At 37.0% G+C, this 20,050-nt stretch overlaps 1 protein-coding gene across 3 annotated transcripts in view; it reads left to right on the forward strand.

Annotated features, from left to right (window-relative positions):
- LOC112050383 (uncharacterized) overlaps positions 1 to 20,050 on the forward strand; it is a 249,693-nt gene that overhangs the window by 115,559 nt on the left and 114,084 nt on the right. Inside the window, exon 1 of one of the 3 annotated variants that reach the window (XM_024088637.2) lies at positions 6,702 to 7,182. The exons of the other annotated variants lie outside the window; for them this stretch is intronic. Within the exon in view, the coding sequence (XP_023944405.1) occupies positions 7,158 to 7,182 (25 nt within the window). The 5' untranslated portion in view covers positions 6,702 to 7,157. Of the gene's footprint in view, positions 1 to 6,701; positions 7,183 to 20,050 lie in introns of those variants that run through there. 3 annotated transcript variants of the gene reach the window in all.

The raw sequence follows: 20,050 nt of genomic DNA on the forward strand, positions 1-20,050 counted from the left end.
AGTCCTAGGTTCGACCGTCGGCTGGGCCGATTGAGGTTTTAATTTATCCAAGTCTGGCTAGTGGGAGGCGTCGGCTGTAGCTAGTTACCACTCCACCGGCAAAGACGTGTTGCCAACAGATTAAGCGTTCCGGTACGATGTCGTGTAGAAACCGAACTCCTAACAAGCTAGCTCTAACTTTATAAGTTTATTTATTATTTAGTGAGATTGTAGTCAAGGGCTAACTTGTAAAGTATATAAAAAATACATTATTAGGTTATTGATGAAAAGGAGAATTCTGATAAAATAATTATATTTAGATTATAAATCCTTTTAAGTTAATCACGCTTTACTTAAAACTAAAATGGTGTGAGCCAAGGGAAATCTTAATATTAGCCGTCATGCCGCATTAAGAGACCTTATTAAGCTTAGGATACGAGCACACTGTGAGCTGATAATGGAGCGGATAATATTTGAAATGAAATTTAGTAATAAAGATATTTTCTTTCTTCTTTCTTTCTTTCAAAATGTGCTCGTACTTGATCACGAAATCACCTGTTGATATCCTTAGGTCTTTGTAGAATACTAAATCTACACAAGGCCAAGGCCACACTAGCAATTAACTACATTTTGATTTGAACAGTCTTTGACTATGTAAAGTCTAAACCTAAGGTGGGCTAGCTTGCCTAGAATTTCAAATTTTTATCTACATAAGAAATTAATAACAAAGATTTTTCTTATTTGTGCTCGTAAGTGTTGTTAATCCATGTCTTAAGGTTATTTAAGTGATACGAACAACAAAAATTGAATTCCTCCTAACAAGTTAGTCCGCTTCCATCTTGGATTGCATCATCACTTACCATCAGGTGAGATTGTAGTCAAGGGCTAACTTGTAAAAATAAAATAAAAAAACAAACTTTCCTACTGAGCCCCTAGATTACAAAGAACCTTTGAGAACCGCTGCCTTACATCATGTTTGCGAAAACTTTGCAAATATACTCAAGATGACATCTGCGAGGCTAATGAAGGTATAAAAACTTTCCCCGAAAGCCTTACCCAGGTTTATACTAAGTAAATTCGTGCTGGATAGCTTTATTCGTTAATAAAGTATGAAAGTTCAGTTCAGTTGGATTATTTACGTTTGTGAATTAATAATTTACTCCTGCTTTTTGACTTGGAACTTTTTTATTACTCGTTTGAGAAGTTCATCATTTTATAGAGAGGGGTTGGTTGCGCAATGCTGTCGCAATCGATAACAATTTTATCAAATTTTATGAATAGTAATTAATAATGTTTTTTGACGGCCTCCGTGGCGCAGTGGTGTGCGCGATGGATTTACAAGACGGAGGTCCTGGGTTCGATCCCCGGCTGGGCCGATTGGTACTACCGGCAAAGACATACCGCCAAGCGATTTAGCGTTCCGGTACAATGCAGTGTAGAAACCGAAAGAGGTGTGGATTTTCATCCTCCTCCTAACAAGTTACCCCGCTTCCATCTTGGATTGCATCATCACTTATCACCAGGTGAGATTGTAGTCAACGGCTAACTTGTAAAAAAAATGTGCATTAATAGACATTGTCACAAAAAGTCGCGGATGTCAGCTGGTTATTAATATAAAAAGGCTCCAGTCATGTTTTTTTATTCGTTACAAGTTAACCCTTAACTACAATCTCACCTGATAGTAAGTGATGATGCAATCTAAGATAGAAGCGGGCTGACTTGTTTGGAAGAGGATGAAAATTCACAGCCTTTTCGGTTTCTACACGGCATCGTACCGGAACGCTATATCGCTTTGCGATCTTTGCCGGTAGGGTGTCTAGCTAGACCTGGACAAATTAAGAAAACCTTAATCAGCCCAGCAAAGCATCGAACCCAGGACTTTCGATTATAAATCCACAGCTCATACCATTGCGCCACGGAGGAATGTCAGGTGTATTTCTGTAATTTCCAATTAGACTAAAGATTATTTAACATCAACCACATTTTACCCTGACCTCGTTTCACAGTAAGGCTTTAATACCAACGGTTTTGACTATTTCAAGGGCCCTGACCTACGTGACCTTAAAATAAGTGACATTAAACCTAGTAATTAAAATGATGAGCTATATAAATTTCAACTGTATTGAATTTTAATATATTTGTAATGAGTTTTCAATACTTTTGATAGTTGGATAGTGTTAGATATTATACAGGCTGCTCGGGAGTATGTCTTATAGCTCTGGGGTTTTATTATTTACCGAAAATTAATTAAAAAAACTTATGTATGTTTTCGGAGTAAATAATATTTAGTAAATAGATCTTAAAATGTGTCCCTTAAACGCTTCTTTATATGTATACATATATGACGTAGCCAAAACTTTAAAATGCAAGGATAGTTACATGGATAGTCGGAATCATTTGAATTACTTTGTATGAATCACATAAAAAGATTTTATTTTTTTAGTAAAAAAAAATATTTGTTATGCAGTTCGGCTCCCATAAGTGGACTCGTCAAGACCATGAAGTTATGGGAAATACTCCCGAGCATCCTGTATATAAGTGGATGCACGCGGTAGCGTCTTCTATGAAAGCTCTTCGACGACTTTACTTTGTTAGACACTTCCAGTTATGCTTCAATAGCTCAACAATAAATGGACTGGACTCAACACTGAGAGGTGATTGTTCCATCCCCGCTGGACTATTTTGTCGTTCTACATCAGCCTGTATCCATCCACTGCTAGACAAAGGTCTTTCTGCGTCATCACACTCCGACCTTCGCCGCCTTCATCTAGCCACTTCCCAATACCTTCTGTCATTAGACCATCTAACTGGAGGGCGTCCTACACTGCGCTTGCTGGTACGTGGTCTCCACTCCAGAACACTCTGCCCCAGCGGCCATGTTCTGCGACAAATATGCCCCGCCCACTGCCAGTTCAGTTTGCTAATCCTTTGGGCTAGGTCGATTAATTTCGTTCTCCTCATTCCAGATTTTGTCCTTCAGAGAGACTCCTAACATAGTGTTGAGCGACTTTATTTTTGTGGAAATTTTTTCGTCATCATAAACAACCCATAATCGGCTCACTGCTGCTCCTCTCAGAAAGATAGGAGTTAGGCCAATAGTCCACCACGCTGGCCCAATGCGGATTGGCAGACTTCACACATGAAGAGAATTACGAAAATTCTCAGGTATGCAGGTTTCCTCTCGATGCTTTTCCTTGACCGTTTGAGACACGTGATATTTAATTTCTTAAAATGCACACTGAAAAGAATTATTATCATTAATATTGCAACCAATTCACTTACACTTTAATTTAGTAAAGATCACTCACTATTTAGTGACTCATAGCCTAACCCAGGACTTGAATCACGGGTAATTTTATTATAGGTACGGTTTAAAGTCACATAGGGTAACTACTGGATCATAAATATTTTAACAAAAATTTAACTGACTTTAAAGATGCATTACTCTAAAAAAATGAAAAATAGCATAGTACCCATGACCTTCCTATGATCGGTTAGAAGGCGGTGCTATGTCAAATAAGCTCTTTAAAGTTTATTTTGTATTTTTCGCGCATGACAAATTTATGAGGTAGGTGTAAGAGTAACAAACATATAAAAATACTTACGCGTCAAATTGAGAATCTCCTCCTTTTTTTAAAATCAGTTAAATTAAAGCAATCTTCAGCCAGCAGAAACTTCTCTTCTTTCGATAAAAATGTAGCTTTTTAAGGTCAAATGTCTAAAGCTTGTTAGTGTCCCAGAGGTCAAAGTCCTCAAAATTTGTAAGTCGTAAACTATGAAACGTTCAACTACACTTCTCATTTCTAGGTCAGGTTAAATGCAAGACCTGATTCTAAAATGTATTTAAATTTCAAACGGAACTTACCTATATATTTTTTTTTGTTGAAACGTGGATTTAGACCGAAATGGTGAAACATCAGTCTGATCTATAATTTGATAAAAAATGATAGACTTATTTTTTTAACAATTCTTGTTTTTTAGGGTTCCGTAGTCAACAAGGAATACTTTTGCCATGTCCATCTGTCCGTCTATCCGTCTGCGGTTTAGCGTAGATACTATTACTACTATAGCTTGGCAAATTCATTCGTAACACTCCCGATGGTCCGCGCGGGCCGGGAGGGGGGTAGCGATGCCCCGCGCGCACGACTAGCTTTATGTCATTCCACCTGGTGGATGGTCGACCAACACCGCGCTTTCTAGTTCGCCATTTGCACCTTGGAACCCCAACCTTCTCTTCACTCTTCGAAATATATTTTGTTGAACACCGATAGACAGGCAACCTTTCGGCACTTTGGAGTTTAGGGTTTACAATAACAAACGCAAAATAGCACGTTTATCCACTGAATCCAAAGCAGAAAGCTGGTATTTGGCGGAATCATCCCACAAATGGGAGCAGTACTCGATCGAACTTGAGCTTGATTTATGGATAAAAGCTAGTTAAACAGTTTCCTAGGGAGTCTGACATTATATATTATCCTATTTTGACTGAATGATTGTTCACCTTGTAACAAGTAATTTAAGTGATAGATTTCTTTGAAAATTGACCTCATGAGTTTTCTTTAATTGTCCTCATTTATAGCCTATGTTGAGCTCTATCATTTGTACAATTTGGGCCCCCTGATTTCCTGATTTTGGTACATTAGTTTTTTTGGATTGACACTCACTATGGAGCCAATTTTAAAGACGTCAATAGCCCCACTATTTCCCAGCCACATCTCAAGGTCAACATTACAATAATTTATACACATTTTCATCATCATTATCAACCCATGTTTGTCTCACTGTTGAGTACGAGTCTCTTCTCACGCTGGCCCAATGCGGATTGGCGCACTGCACACACGTAGAGAATTGAGATAATTCTTAGATGTGCAGGTTTCCTTAAGATGTTTTTCTTCAATGTTTGAGACACGTGATATTTAATATCTTAAAATGCACATACCTGAAGGTATTGGAGGAAGGAAGGAAGGAATTGGAGGTGCATGCCCCGAGCCGGATTCAATCCTAGGCCCACCGAATCTAAGGCGGAGGTCATAACCACTGGGCTATCACGGCACATATTTGCCTCAAATATTTATCCATAAATATGGACCAGCGCTAACTATTAGTTCCAAAGAAGTTGTTTAGTTTATTTATTTAATTTGATTTAATATTAATAAGTTCTGCAATGCTCTTAATAAATTTTCCGAGAACTGGTAATACAATTACCATAAACAAACCGAGTAAAACACGGAGCAGACACATGTTTATCCTATCATCCACGTTTGTGGATAATAACTTAAACAAAAACTATACACACGCCAATTCAGCCCTTAGTATTACAGAAATAAGCTCTAAAATCGCATCCACAATTTTCGTAACACATCTGAAAACCACCCGGAAGTTTCAATGTAAACAAAATTTATCCTAATTCCGTGTACTCAAGATCCTAAATCGCGTGTACACACTCTCGTCACGGGCATGCTATATCTACATCAAAGCGTGGCGTACAGTGATCCATCTGGATGCCGGAAAATATTGTTATTCTATTATACTCCTTAAGTTTTGCGTGATAAGAGCTATTTGTGTACGAACGAATTGGTCGCGGGTTCGGGTGTGCATACGTATCAGGTAGTCCCGCGGATAAATATCTCAAGAGCCAGGCTGCGCGGTACGTGCTAGCCTAGCTTCACTGCAGACGTTGGGAAACGTCCACAGGGAGCGTTTTAAAAAAAGAACGCCAGCTGTTGACACTTCGAATGTTTTCTTTTTTTTAATATTTGTTTCTATACGGCCAGTTCTTTAACTTACTTTTTTATTTTTTTAAATGTGTACCTTAATTTTCTCGCTGCGCAGGCGCAACTTTCGTTTATTTTTTAATGAAATTATCAAAACAGAGGCAAAAAAAATACTTAATAATGAAAATAAAATAACAAATAAAAGACATTGTGAAAAGAAAGCGGCGCATGCGCACTACAGCTATGAGGTGTTTTAATGTTTATTTACTTTAATTTCTAAACGAATATGTAGTCATTTATTTTGCTAACGAATAAGTCTTGTCATAAATAATGTTAATATTTATTGTACTTAAAAAATGTAATTGTAAGCTTATAAAAACCTACAATGTGTTGATATCATGAAAGTTAGATCGAATTTATGCTAAAGGTCAGGAAACGCAACGCAATGGGTATCTATAGTTTTTATAAGTTTTTATAGACTTCAAGTAGGTAGGTACAGCGTAAACAATTATTCTATGATTTCCTCTTTGATTTTTAATAGTAAAACGAACCAAAATCCATTTTATTAAACTTAAAAAAAAATAGTAAATGATCATCATCATCATTATATAAGCCGATGGATGTCCACGGCTGGACTTAGACGTCTTGTATGAAATTATCACCACCACGGTATCGAGTCGCTGGATACTGATGGCTCGAAGATATTAAGAACTAAATTTCTAGATAGATTCTAAATCTACACTAATAATATCTATGCAGTGAATAAGATAAAAAAAAAATATTTACAACAGGCTAGATGAAAACGTAGGACAACATCGTAAATGTCAGACAGAAGTGCGCCATTTGCGATGACAATAAAGCGGCTAAAATTGTGTTAGGATCGTAAAAATATCGCATAAACTTTATAGGGGGTAACCACGGCTTAACAATGTACGCATACGGCAGTCCACAGCGCGCATGCCCGGACCTCACTCATTCCGGACTATTTGTTTTGTCGTTACACTATCAAAAACCTTTGGATTGCTCGCAAAGGAACATCTATCCGGTAATTGCAGTGAATCCTAACCGATCGGCATCCGCCTGTCTCCGTACAGATCGTAGACCCGCGTTTGACGCGAATCAATCAACTGTCAAGTGTTCGCGCCAATAGTTGACGTTTGACCGCGTGTTCCACATTCAAAAGTGTTCGAACTGTAGTGTGCATATCCCCTATCGTATATTTGGTGATTGTAAGAACATTTTATTGAACATAGATTTCCACTTGATTTATCTGCAATACGGTAGAACGGCTTCAGATCCAGTCGCGTAGCAAATCCTCGACACGCGATTGGTCGGCTGCATTGTCATATTCCGTGTTTGAATACGAATACGAACTGACTGGTGCTGTGCATTCAAATATCGAACATTTCCGTATACGCTCCATTGATTAGTTCGTCAATCGCGGAAGGTTCTTTTCACGTCAAGATGAATATCACTTCGACGACGGATGGTGAGTATGAAAATTAATTCCTAAGCACCTGCATTGTAAAAGAACCTAATTGCTCGAATTCCATGGATTGCTGCGGATTTTATCGCGCATTCGAAACTAACCTTTCAGTGTTAAACGCAAGAATCAAATTTCCGTATCCGAAATCTGGTTTCGATTTAATCAATTTTCAACGTTAAAGCTTTGGCATTTACGGTTCATTATTCAATGTGTAGAGCCTACTAGTTTAAATGTATGAAACGTATTAGTGTCAGAAATGAATGTAGCGTTAGCGTGTGTTGAACATGTCTTTTCATGTTTTTAAGCTGAAAATTTCTTTTGTCAGACGAAAGTTTGTGGAAGCTTCTTCGTTTATTTTACTGTACAAGTTTCACTATTTTCGTTTTTTATATAACACAGTTATAATAAAACTTGAGAATTTGACTCGAAGTCTCTAGTTTATGAATTCAATTTGTTATGCAATGACTTCGGCAAGTGTAGAATTGCGTTTCTTTTTATAGTTTGACCTAGTCTTTGAGTTGCTATTCAATAGCTTGAGCTACTTTACAGTAGCTTGAGCAAATTGCAGTAGGTACTAGGTATGTATAATAGGGATGATGACAGTTTTTTAAATTGTATATAAATTAAGAGTATGCTAATAGTAAAGCAATGTTGTAAAAGGAACAGGGTATCTGCGATCATTACTTTCGGAGCTACAGGAATTTAAAGGGTCAGATTTGCGGCGCTGCCGCGGATTCCTGAAAAACGCTCCATACAAAATGGCACGATTTAGTGACGTCGTTGGCTCGCTGATCGTTAGGTTTGTATGGGAGTTCAAACAAAATAACTAATATCTTTGTTATTTCTGCATTTATGTTTATAGTTCATATATTAAAAAATGTCACATTTAATGTAAGGAAGCTAAAACTGTATGAATTTTCATCTAATTACGATAAAATATTTTTAGTAGATTTTGAAACTTAATAATCATATTTACTTTGCAAATATCCAGTCAATCTTTGCTTTTTATGTATAAATTAGTTAACATTGACCTTATTTACCCGAATGTATCATAAAAATCAATATATTCAAACCTAGTCATCATCCCCATTCGTACGACCAGACGTACGACTAGTTTAAAACAAGTCGTACGACTAGTTAAAAAACAGACGGGGATACTAACCACTATATTATCGAAGAAGAGACATAATAGCCCAGTGGTAAGTATCTGCTTCGATTCGAAGGGTGTATAGGTTCGAATCCGGTCCGGGGCATGGACCTCCAACTTTTCAGTTATGCATTTTAAGAAATGAAATATCACTTGTCACAAACGGTGAAGGAAATATACCATACATCGTGAGGAAACCTGCATACCAGGGAATTTCTATAGGCTCTATGTGTGTGAATTCTGCCAATCCGCATTGGGCCAGCGTGGTGGACTATAAGCCTACCCCTCTCATTGTTAGCCGAATATGGATTGTTAATGATGATTTTATCCGGATGAATAATTATACATATAATTATTCATCCGGATAAAATAAGAAACCATTTAAAAGTTAATTTTAAAAGATCGTATAAAATATTTTTTTTAAAGCCCTTGGTAACATGGTTCTCGCACGAAAAGTTAGGCTTTAAACGCCTCTATCTCGATTATTTTTCATTCTATAAAAATAACCAAAAAATCTTTGTTAAAAATGGCGCTGAAATTTTGTTTTAATTACACTTAAATACACATTACACTTACACACTAACACACACACAAACTTTCGCCTTTATAATATTAGTGTGATTAATACAAAAATAAACTGCTGGTTCTGTTTACTAGTTTATCAAGCAGTATAAAAATTACCGTTGTCTAATATCTCCATCGTCAAATCCGCTAGTAGTAGTAAATATTAAACAACCCGCTACACCCAAGCGCCATAGATTAAGAGCTCACATAAAGAGAAATAATATTACCCACAACTCTAAAAAGGAAGATCCTCTTGTTCAGTCTCTGACCCGCTTCCTGTGTGTAAATAATTGATTCCCTTTTGGCTCTTATTTACTTCTTACATCATAAGGTCCGTTTATATCTTCAGACACGGTCCGTCGCAGACAAGTAGCGTGGCAGACACCAAGCGCCGGCCCGAAGTAAATTTTAGAATGGAGCGAGATCCGATTATGACGCCTTTCCTATTTGCTCTAAGCTCCTAATAATAATTATATGTGCCAATTGTGAGTCCAAAGTAAGTATGGAACGAAGATCTCGACCATACTCTGCAGTGACCAATAGAAAATCAGGCGCAATACCGTTTACGGTCGACTAGGATTTTAGAAGTAGGTAATAGAATATCAATAACTTTTTTTTTCTTTTTTTTTATACAAGTTAGCCCTTGACTACTATCTCACCTGATGGTAAGTGATGATGTAGTCTTAGATGGAAGCGGGCAAACTTGTTAGGAGGAGGATAAAAATCCATACCCCTTTCGGTTTCTACACGGCATCGTACCGGAACGCTAAATCGCTTGGCGGTACGTCTTTACCGGTAGGGTGGTAACTAGCCACGGCCGAAGCCTCCCACCAGCCCGACCTGGACCAATTAAGAAAAGAAAACTTCTAAAGACTTCTAAAACCATACTCCCGGACACCGGATGGCGAAGTGATGGCGCCCGCGAACACAAAATAAAGACAATAAATTACCATTTAGGCGCCCTCTAGGATTTGGCGCCTGGAGCGCCTGCTCCGTTCGCCGTATGGACGAGCCGGTCCTGCAGACACCGTATATTCACACTGCCCAGCAGATAGCAAGAGACACTTAAAGTTCTTATCATGAAAGAAGTCCCCCAGACGCGGCGCTAATGTCTTAATGGTGCTCATTGTCATTTGGTAATGGCGGTCGTATTGTCATTTGTGTAAGGCGCTGTCAGTTTTAGTTCAGGTTTCATGAAAAAGACTTCAGACATGAACCGCACAGATAAAATATTCTTTATTTTCCGCGAATACGGGCGGGGTGCGGCCCGTGTCTGTCAACGTCTGAGCGGCCGTGTTACGATAGATATAATTACGTTATAGATGAATATTATTTTGTCTGCCACGGCACGTGTCTGGCACGCTAAATCGCGTGTCTGTAGATGTAAACGGACCTATAAGTGTGTCGTACACTTGGTGAGTAACTTGATTTTGTTGGATTAATTATTGTATAGGACCTGCCTTGCTAGACGTTACTTTTCTGTCAAAGTATATGATCAACTGAAAAGTTGGAGGTGCATGCCCCGGACCGGATTTGAACCCACACCCTCCGAAATCGGAGGCAGAGGTCATATCCACTGGGCTATCACAGCTCTTGTGTGCATCAGTTATCAGTTGTGTGCATTTTAAGAAATTAAATATCACGTGTCTCAAACGGTGAAGGAAAACATCGTGAGGAAACCTGCATATTCCAATCCGCATTGGGCCAGCGTGGTGGACTATTGGCCTAACCCCTTTCATTCTGAGAGGAGACTCGAGCTCAGCAGTGAGCCGTATATGGGTTGATAATGTATGTATGTATGTATATGATCAACGATCTAGTGCGATGCGAGTTTTGAATTTTTGAATTTTGAATTAAAAGCTGTCTCTATAGTATCGATTTTTCATAGTTGTAATCGTGTTTCTCGCTAAAGCGCTCTGTAAAAATACTTTTTGTGTAATTAATTGTATAGTGTTAAAAACCGGACAAAATCTTTTAGTTTAGTATAAGATGTATACCAAATCTTAGCTCGTTTTCCTCAGAAAATGACAGACAATTTTGTTCGTGAATTTGGGTGCATTACTGGTCCTTCTATGATTGATCTAAGTTTAGCGGACAACTGCTACTTCGTCAGCGAGAAAATAGAGTACCTAAAGTTTTCTTTGTATAGGGTTTTCTTCTTGGATTTCTTATTCAAATAATGATGACGGATTAGTAACCAAAGGTAATAAGCAGGGTTGGGAAGTTTTGAATATCGTTACGATACTTCAAATATATTTATTACAAAAATACTCACGGATGTTAGAGCGCAGCATAAACATAGGCGTCCACTTATCAGTATCGTAAGTATCAGACGCCTCGCATCAAACGGATTTTTAATTTTACTGTAAATAAAATCCCCTCGATGCGATCCGTACAATGCGTACGAACTTGTATGACTTTTTATACAAAGAATACTAAAATACGTTAGATGCGATGCGTACGGTGCGGATCAGTGGACGCTTACCATAAGTGATGTTCTGTTGAATAACCTATTATCCTTACTATACCTACGTTAACTAAAATAAGGTCGTTATTAATAAACAGTTATCATAATAAAAGGTGTATAAATCGTTATACGTTTATATCCTAATAAATCTCACTATTTATTAGTGAAAACCTCATGAAAATCCGTTCAGTAGCCTTTAAATTTATCGCGAAAAGGCAGATAGACACGGCGAAGAACTTTGGTGAAAAAGTTTAACTGTATAGCGATCAATATCGTATTATATTGATGATAATGAATCGGTCTAACGTCGAAAAGTACATTTCAAAACAAGTAAAATCAAAAATTAAACCAACTTCAGATTCGAATCCGGAACCTCAATTGCACCAATGAGTTACATTCGGGGTAGTAAATTAATAAATAAATTAATTCTTCATTAAGCATGTACTAATCATTGTACTCGTAAATAATAAAATACGAAGAAGACGAGTCTAATGAAGATGACATTAATGAACCGTCGGAGAGTGTAACGGAACCTTCACTCCCCACCACTCAACCCCTCTCCCAACGCGCAATGCGAGCAGCAGCGCGTCGCGTAGCCGCTTCGCAGTTTGATCGTGCCGCTATGCAAGAACCAGCTCATGACTAAGGGCCCCGTATGGGTTCGAAACTAGTCGGGCATAGTCCGGCGTAATATCACGTGAGTTTTAGCCGTGTTTCATAATCATTTAATAATAATAAAATATATATATAAGCAGCTGTCCCAGCAAACATGGTTTGCCTTGTAAATCATTTCTATGGAATATTCATAATACTTTTAGGGTGGACCACTTAGGGGTAAGAAAATAGATACCATACCTATTTACCATCATATCAAATATACATTATAAGACTCCACCAAAATCGGTCAAGTTATTTCGGAGGATGACAATTACTGTGATACGAGGATTTTATATATAAGATTGAAGGTATGACTTCGAATAAAATCTTAACAGCCATAAAGATCTACATCGGTAAACATCTCACAACGCCAAAACAAACACCCTGCGAGAGTTTGTAATTTTCCGCAAATTTCGCCTTTTCCGCCTACCATAAAATATTCACTTTGCAGAAGATTGTCAACTTTGCAATTAGGTGGAATATTTTAATAGGTTTCTTACCCCTACCCCTCTTAATTTTCGGAAGCCCCGATACACCCTTCAATCTACTTAAGCCATAGATTAAATGATAAGAAGTGCCTTTTTTCATTAAGTTCTCCCCATATATACCAAAAGAAATTTCCTGCATTGCGTGCTTATTCAAAAAATACATACTCATACCTATCTACTTTATTAATGAGATAATAAAAATATATCTTTTAGGGTCAAAGATGTCTTATAACGTTAAAAATATATTTTTTACATAATAGTAATACACTATTTTACCCAAGTTGTTGGAGTTTTTGAAGCGTCGTATAATAAGCAGGCTAAAATAAACCGAATATATTTCAAAATATTATTTATTTATTGGCAATTATTTATGAACTAAATAATTGCCAATATAATAAATATGTTTAATAGATCCATTTCAATTTACCTATTAAAAGAAAGAAATTTTATATTTTTTTAAATATCCTGGCAGACAGCATAATATAAGTATATATTAATTATTTGTTTAAAGTTTATTACCCAATATGATTATTAGGTTCAATTTCAATCTGTCCTGCCTACAAAATTAATCACTTAATCTATGGCTTAGTTTACAGATAACTCAGTTTTGACGCCGCCTACGTAATTATTAAATTCGTAGCCAGAGTAACGCGGTTAATAATCTTAACACAGATTACATTATTAAAATCTGTTGTAATAGACAGGTGCCTATCATATTATAATAGTTTATCTTAATAACTAACTTATAGTAGAGTGGATTTTAATTAATATAAACCCAAACTTATTCGCTCTTTAGTATTCGCGTGTATTATTTTTATATTTGAAGATACATTTTTGCATAAATTTGTTACTTTGTAAAACCGTGTGCGATCGTACTCGTCCACCGTTGGTTCCGTGTAAACCTTTAAGAGTGTCGAAATATAACGTTTTTTGCGTTAACAGAAATTGTTGGTTTTCAGATTTTAATTTCAACTCGATACTTTCAATCGTTCCCGAGATAAAGACTCTTCACATACGGACGGACAGATAAACGGACAACATAGTCCTATAAAGGTTCAGTTTTCGCTTTTGAGGAACACTAAAAAAGCAACCATAAGCACAAAATATATATAAAAAAATAAGCGGGCCCTAATAGGTCCAGATTTGAAATATTTTTTTCATTGCTCGGAGAGCGGCTTACATCGGGGAGCACGTTAAGCCGTCGATCCTGATCATTATCATAGTGGCCGTTAATTTAACATTATCACATTAACTACACCCGCATTAGGGAAGTGTGGTGGGTCTAAGCTCCATATCCTTTCTCCTATATGGAGGCCCTGGATCTTTTCTTTCATTGACGGGACGGCCTCCGTGGAGCAGTGGTATGCGCAGTGGACTTGCAAGACACTTGCAAGATGTCCTGGGTTCGATCCCCGGCTGGACCGATTGAGGTTTTCTTAATTGGTGGGAGGCTTTGGCCGTGGCTAGTTACCACACTATCGACAAAGACGTACCGCTAAGCGATTTAGCGTTCCGGTACGATGCCGTGTAGAAACAAAGAGGGGTGTGGATTTTCATCCTCCTCCTAACAAGTTAGCCCGCTTCCATCTTAGATTGCATCATCACTTACCATCAGGTGAGATTTTAATCAAGGGCTAACTTGTAAACAATAATAAAAAATAGAGCATTTATTTCTAATCGCAAGTTTCACACATATTAAATTAAAATAAATTAAGAATATTAAAAAAAAAGAATAATAAAGTTTAAATTTTAAATAAATAAAATAATTATAACAAATACATACTATCTTATTGTTATTTACCCTTTAGTAAGTAATTTTGTACGAATTTTAAGTTCAATAAGTCTATGTATTTCAAGTGATTAAGTAGGTAAAATACTTATTGGAAGATCTGTATAAATTTAATTAATAATCTTTGCGTTTAAATCATCCAAGGTACTCAGTTTTGATATTATAGCCTCATAATTATGTAAGCCGAATCTCCAATAATGCGGTTATTAAATTAGATATAGGGAGATTACATTACTGAAACTAGATAAAGTTATTGATTAAATCAAAATTGATACTTACACTTTGATAAAAGGCACCTTACGGGTTGGAAACTAATGTGAATATGTTACATCATTTAAAATAGAACAATGGGGATGATGACTAGGTTTGAATATATTGATTTGTATGATACATCCGGGTAAATAAGGTCAATGTTAACTAATTTTTACATAAAATGCAAACATTGGATATTTACAAAATAAATAAGATTATAAAATTTCAAAATCTATTATCGTAATTAGATGGAAATTCATACAGTTTTAGCTTCCTTACATTAAATGTGACATTTTTCAATGAATGAACTTTAAACATAAACGCACAAATAACAAAGATATTAGTAATTTTGTTTAATTTTGTTTGAACAAACCTAATATCTTTGTTATTTGTGCGTTTATGTTTATAGTTCAATTATTGAAAAATGTCACATTTAATGTAAGGAAGCTACAACTGTATGAATTTCCATCTAATTTTATTTTATTTTAAGCGATTTATTTCTTTTTTGAGAAATCTTTACCTTTCATTAGGGCCCCTCAACTAATCTATATATATAAAAAAGTCGTGTTAGTTACTCCACTTAAAACTCAAGAACGGCTGAACCGATTTAACTGAAAATTGACAGGAGAAGGACACAGGATTTTTTTTGTAGGGGTAGGGTAGGGGTAGGGTGGAGGTAGTTGAAAGTTTACATCGAGTTTCAGGCGGACGAAGTCGCGGGCGTCCGCTAGTTATTATATAGTCACGCTACGCCACTGGGTTGTAAGTTTATGATGTACAAACTCACTACGGTCTTGTTTTACGGCTAGAAGCGGCTTAACCCTCCGGATCAGTCATCTCCGCTATCAAATCGAGCCGGCAACTCTATAACGCTACAAAATGGCGACCGTGATTGAACGGGAACTGGAGTCGTGTATTGAATTGTTTGTTATATCAAACTGCTTAAAATAATTGTGTTGTCTGATTGTGGATTTTATACAATCGAAGCGACGTAAACTATTTCGTCATCAACCCACGTTCGGCTCACTGCTGAGCTCGAGTCTTATCTCAGAATGAGAAGGGTTAGGCCAATAGTCCACCACGCTGGCCCAATGCGGATTGGCAGACTTCGCACACGCAGAGAATTAAGATAATTCTCTGGTATGCAGGTTTCCTCATAGAATGCACACAACTGAAAAGTTGGAGGTGCATGCCCCAGACCGGATTCGAACACACACCCTCAGGAATCAGAGGCAGAGGTCATATCCACTGGGCTATCACGGCTCGTAAACTATTTATTTAGTGCAATTTGTATTTAGTTGAATCAATCAATCAATTTATTTATTTATATAATAAATATCAATTTATTTTGACAATTTTGCATGCAAATTATTTATTAAGTATGTGTTATTAAATTAATTCAAATGACAATTTCACCATTCAAAATTTACATCTTTACAATAATTTTATTAGTAAACATTTTATAATTATATTACTAAAAATAGTTAGGGTGTACATTTTGAATTGGTATCCATGTACGTTTCACTCACGATTACGTCAGAAATTAAGAGTGTGCAATATGTAATTTGGTGGTTACAAATGATTCTGGATCTCAGATTCTGGAAAAGTTAGGAGCCTGACATTTGGGTAAATGATATTTCAAAATGTTAGCTTCGTTATGATTATACAAAATACACAATTTGTAAAACTTTTCTCGTTAGTTAATTTTTTTGAAAAATACATGTTTTGCTCACATTTTGCTTTCAATCTCAGGAAAAGCAAACTTATTTTCTTAAATTTTTGTTTTGTATAAAAAATTAGGTATATATCTTGAACATGGCCATTTTGTTTTTCGTTATGTTGTTTAATTTACTTGCAATCAAGTAAAAATGGTTTTGGCGCTCACGTCATAAAATTTGCGTCGCGCGTCAATCGCTCCGTGCTTTTCACTCACGTGAAAGTCATGATTCGGCGTCTCGTTTGCGCTTCGAATTTTTATCCATATCGTACCGACGCGCTGCGCGCTCTTAAGCCCAGGACTTGTAAAAAAGCTTATGTAAACATAGCTTTTTTATTAATAATAATATTATTTTTTTTTACAGCAAGTTTTTTTAACAGGTAAATTATATTATTGTATGATTTTTCGTAAAAGAGCAACTGTTGAGTTTCTTGCCGGTTTCTTCTCAGCGGAACCTGCCTTCCGAACTGGTGGTAGAATCTTTACAAATAGTCAACTGACGTATCAAAAGTGCTTTTAAACTGAGCCTACTTGAAATAAATGAATTTTGATGTTTGATAGTCCCTACAAAATACCTACCTATGTCCTGATTATAATGATGATAAGTACAAAATGGGCTAACTATGAGCCTCATAAGAAGGCCCAGAGTCACACAGTGGGCGATGGAACGAGCTATGTTAGGAGTGTCTCTGCGTGATCGAATCAGAAATGTGGAGATCCGCAGAAGAACCAAAGTCACCGACATAGCTCAACGAGTTGCGAAGCTGAAGTGGCAATGGGCAGGGCACATAGTTCGAAGAGCCGATGGACATTGGGGTCCCAAGGTGCTGGAATGGCGACCCCGCACTAGTAAGCGCCGTGTTGGTCGACTCCAAACCAGGTGAACTGACGACATCAAGCGAGTCGCAGGGATACGCTGGATGCAGGTGGCTCGTAGTATCGTGATGTTTGGAAGTCCCTACAAAAGGCCTATGTTCTGCAGTGGACGTCCATCGGCTGATATGATGATGATGATGATGAAGTACAAAACCTTTATTTATCTTAAAGTAAATGCTCACACCTGCCAAAGCTCATACAATATTGCTATTTGCAGAGCCCATGTTATACATATAAACATGTTTTTCTTTTCCAATCCAGCTCCCTCGACATTGACGGGAAGGTCAGGCATTATATACGCTTGAAAGCTCTGAAAAACGACCTGTGACATTTATAGAAGGCATTCAGTTTTCTACATTTGCGAATAGTGCAGAATTTATAATTAATCTCGCTTATGTCTATTGGCTCACCATTTATCTCTATTTTTCAATGTATGATTTTTTTTTCATTTATTCGTTACAACTTAGCCCTTGACTACAATTTCACCTCATGCTAAGTGATGGTGCAATCTAAGATGGAAGTGGGTTATCTTGTTAGGAAGAGGATGAAAATCCACACCCCTTTTGGTTTCTACACGACACCGTACCGGAAAGCAATATCGCTTGACGGTACATATTTGCCGGGTGGTAACTAGCCACGGCCGAAGCCTCCCACCAGCCAGACCTGGACCATTTAAGAAAACCTCAATCGGCCTAGCCGGGGATCGAACTCAGGATCTTCGTATTGTAAATCCACCGCGCATACTACTGCGCCACGGAGTCCATCTAAATATAGAAAAAAAGAAAAATGGATGTAGGAGAAAATGTAGAATCTGCGCTCACCTAAATAACAAATTCATTTTCTATAATTGAACAACAAATTAGCTCTTGACAGCATTCTCATCTGATGATAAGTGACGACAAAATCTAAGATGACGTGGTAACTTAAAATAGATAAACCTATACTTATCACTTATAATATTTGAAAGAAGAAACATCGTGGTATTTTAAGGGTAAATCTCTGGATCTATTTAACCGATTTTGAAAATTCCTTTACCTCTAGAAAGCCACGTTATTTGTGAGTATCAAAGGCTATAATTTATCCATATATTCTCACGGGAACGGGAACTACACGGGTGAAACCGCAGGGAGTCCTTTAGTGTGTGAATATCCATAGGCTTGTCTCGGTTCGCGGGGATTTTGGTAGAACACCACCAGAAATGTCTCTTAATTTGTTTGTCTGTTGTCTTATTTTTCTTAACTTAAGGTTAGCTAAAAGAGATCGCTATGAAGCGATAAGGCCGCCTTTTTATATCCCACTTTCTCTTCTCTTTCATCTATTTTGTCCATTATATAGTTTGTTCTGTTGTTTTGTGGTGTGAAAATTATAGATAGTCTATTGGATATAACTTCTGTCTTCTATTCTGAGGGCATGCACCTCCAACTTTTCAATTATGTGCATTTTAAGAAATTAAATATCTAGTGTCTCAAACGGTAAAGGATTAACATCGTGATAAAACCTGCATATTTGAGAATTTTCTAAATTCTCTTCGAGTATGAAGTTTGCCTAACCCCTCCCATTCTAAGAGAAGACTCGTGCTCAACAATAAACCGAATATGGGTTGTTAATGATGGTGATGAAATCTATACTAATATTATAAAGCTGAAGAGTTTGTTTGTTTGTTTGATTGAACGCGCTAATCTCAGGAACTACTGGTCCGATTTGAAAAATTCTTTCAGTGTTAGAGAGCCCATTTATCGAGTAAGGCTATAGGCTATATATTATTCCCGCATTCCCACGGGAACAGAAACCACGCGGGTGAAACCGCGCGGTGTCAGCTAGTAAGGAATATAAATAAAAATAGCCCAAGGTTATTAGCAATTATTTTTGCTTATACATAGTCAAGATTGGTTTATTGACCTTAATCCAGATAGTATGGTTTGATGGGTGAATGCACGCGAACCCAACCGTATGAACGTAAACTAATTGGTCTATAAAGTGATTTTGCCGTTATAAGTGGAATTGACGCGGCAAATTGCTGACGGTGCACAATTGAAATGTATTTACCTGCTATTTCGATTGACTGACTTTAAAACAGATGGTTTTAAAACTCAGTTTTTATTAGCTCTTGATTTCATTTATTTATTAACTAGCCTTGTTTATTATTCTTGTTAAGCGATTTGAGCAGTCTAATTCACTAATTTTGACGTATGTTAAAGTTGACATATACGAAAATGAAACAAATGCCATCCGCCTACTGACAACCCTTCGTGGATATACAGTAGGTACATACGACGCCCAAGTCTTTAGTAATAATTTTATATTTCTTTTTTTTTAATTTATATTATTTGTTTGTTTAGAAAGATAATTTAGTTAAATATTTATTTTCTCAGTTGATTTGATGTTTATTTTAATAGGTTGATAATAAAGACCAAAATAGTGAATAGGCCAGCAAGCCTCCCCACGTAGGTATAGAAAAGGGGTTTGTTTAAACAATATGATCATAAACAATATGCCCATACCGACAATCCGTCGGTATGGTCATATTGTTTAATTTTAAAACGACCACTGTCAGACATTAAATGATTTCGATTCATTAAATGAGCGTTTGTAGAAAGAGAAAGAGCCACATAGCTATGGGCCCAGAACGCTAAAATGGATGACTACTTTTACCTAAAAATGACTAAACTGACTAAAGTGATTAAACTAAAGTGACTAGACTAAAGTGAGTGAAGGGGCCGAAGTTTGACGGCCTCCGTGGCGCAGTGGTATGCGCGGTGGATTTATAAAACGGAGGTCCTGGGTTCGATCCCCGGCTGGGCTGATAAAGGTTTTCTTAATTGGTCCAGGTCTTCGGCCGTGGCTAGTTACCACCCTACCGACAAAGACGTACCGCCATTTAGCGTTCCGGTACGAAGTCGTGTTGAAACCGAAA

Source organism: Bicyclus anynana, chromosome 25 (assembly GCF_947172395.1).
Source record: "Bicyclus anynana chromosome 25, ilBicAnyn1.1, whole genome shotgun sequence".
Lineage (NCBI taxonomy): Eukaryota > Metazoa > Arthropoda > Insecta > Lepidoptera > Nymphalidae > Bicyclus > Bicyclus anynana.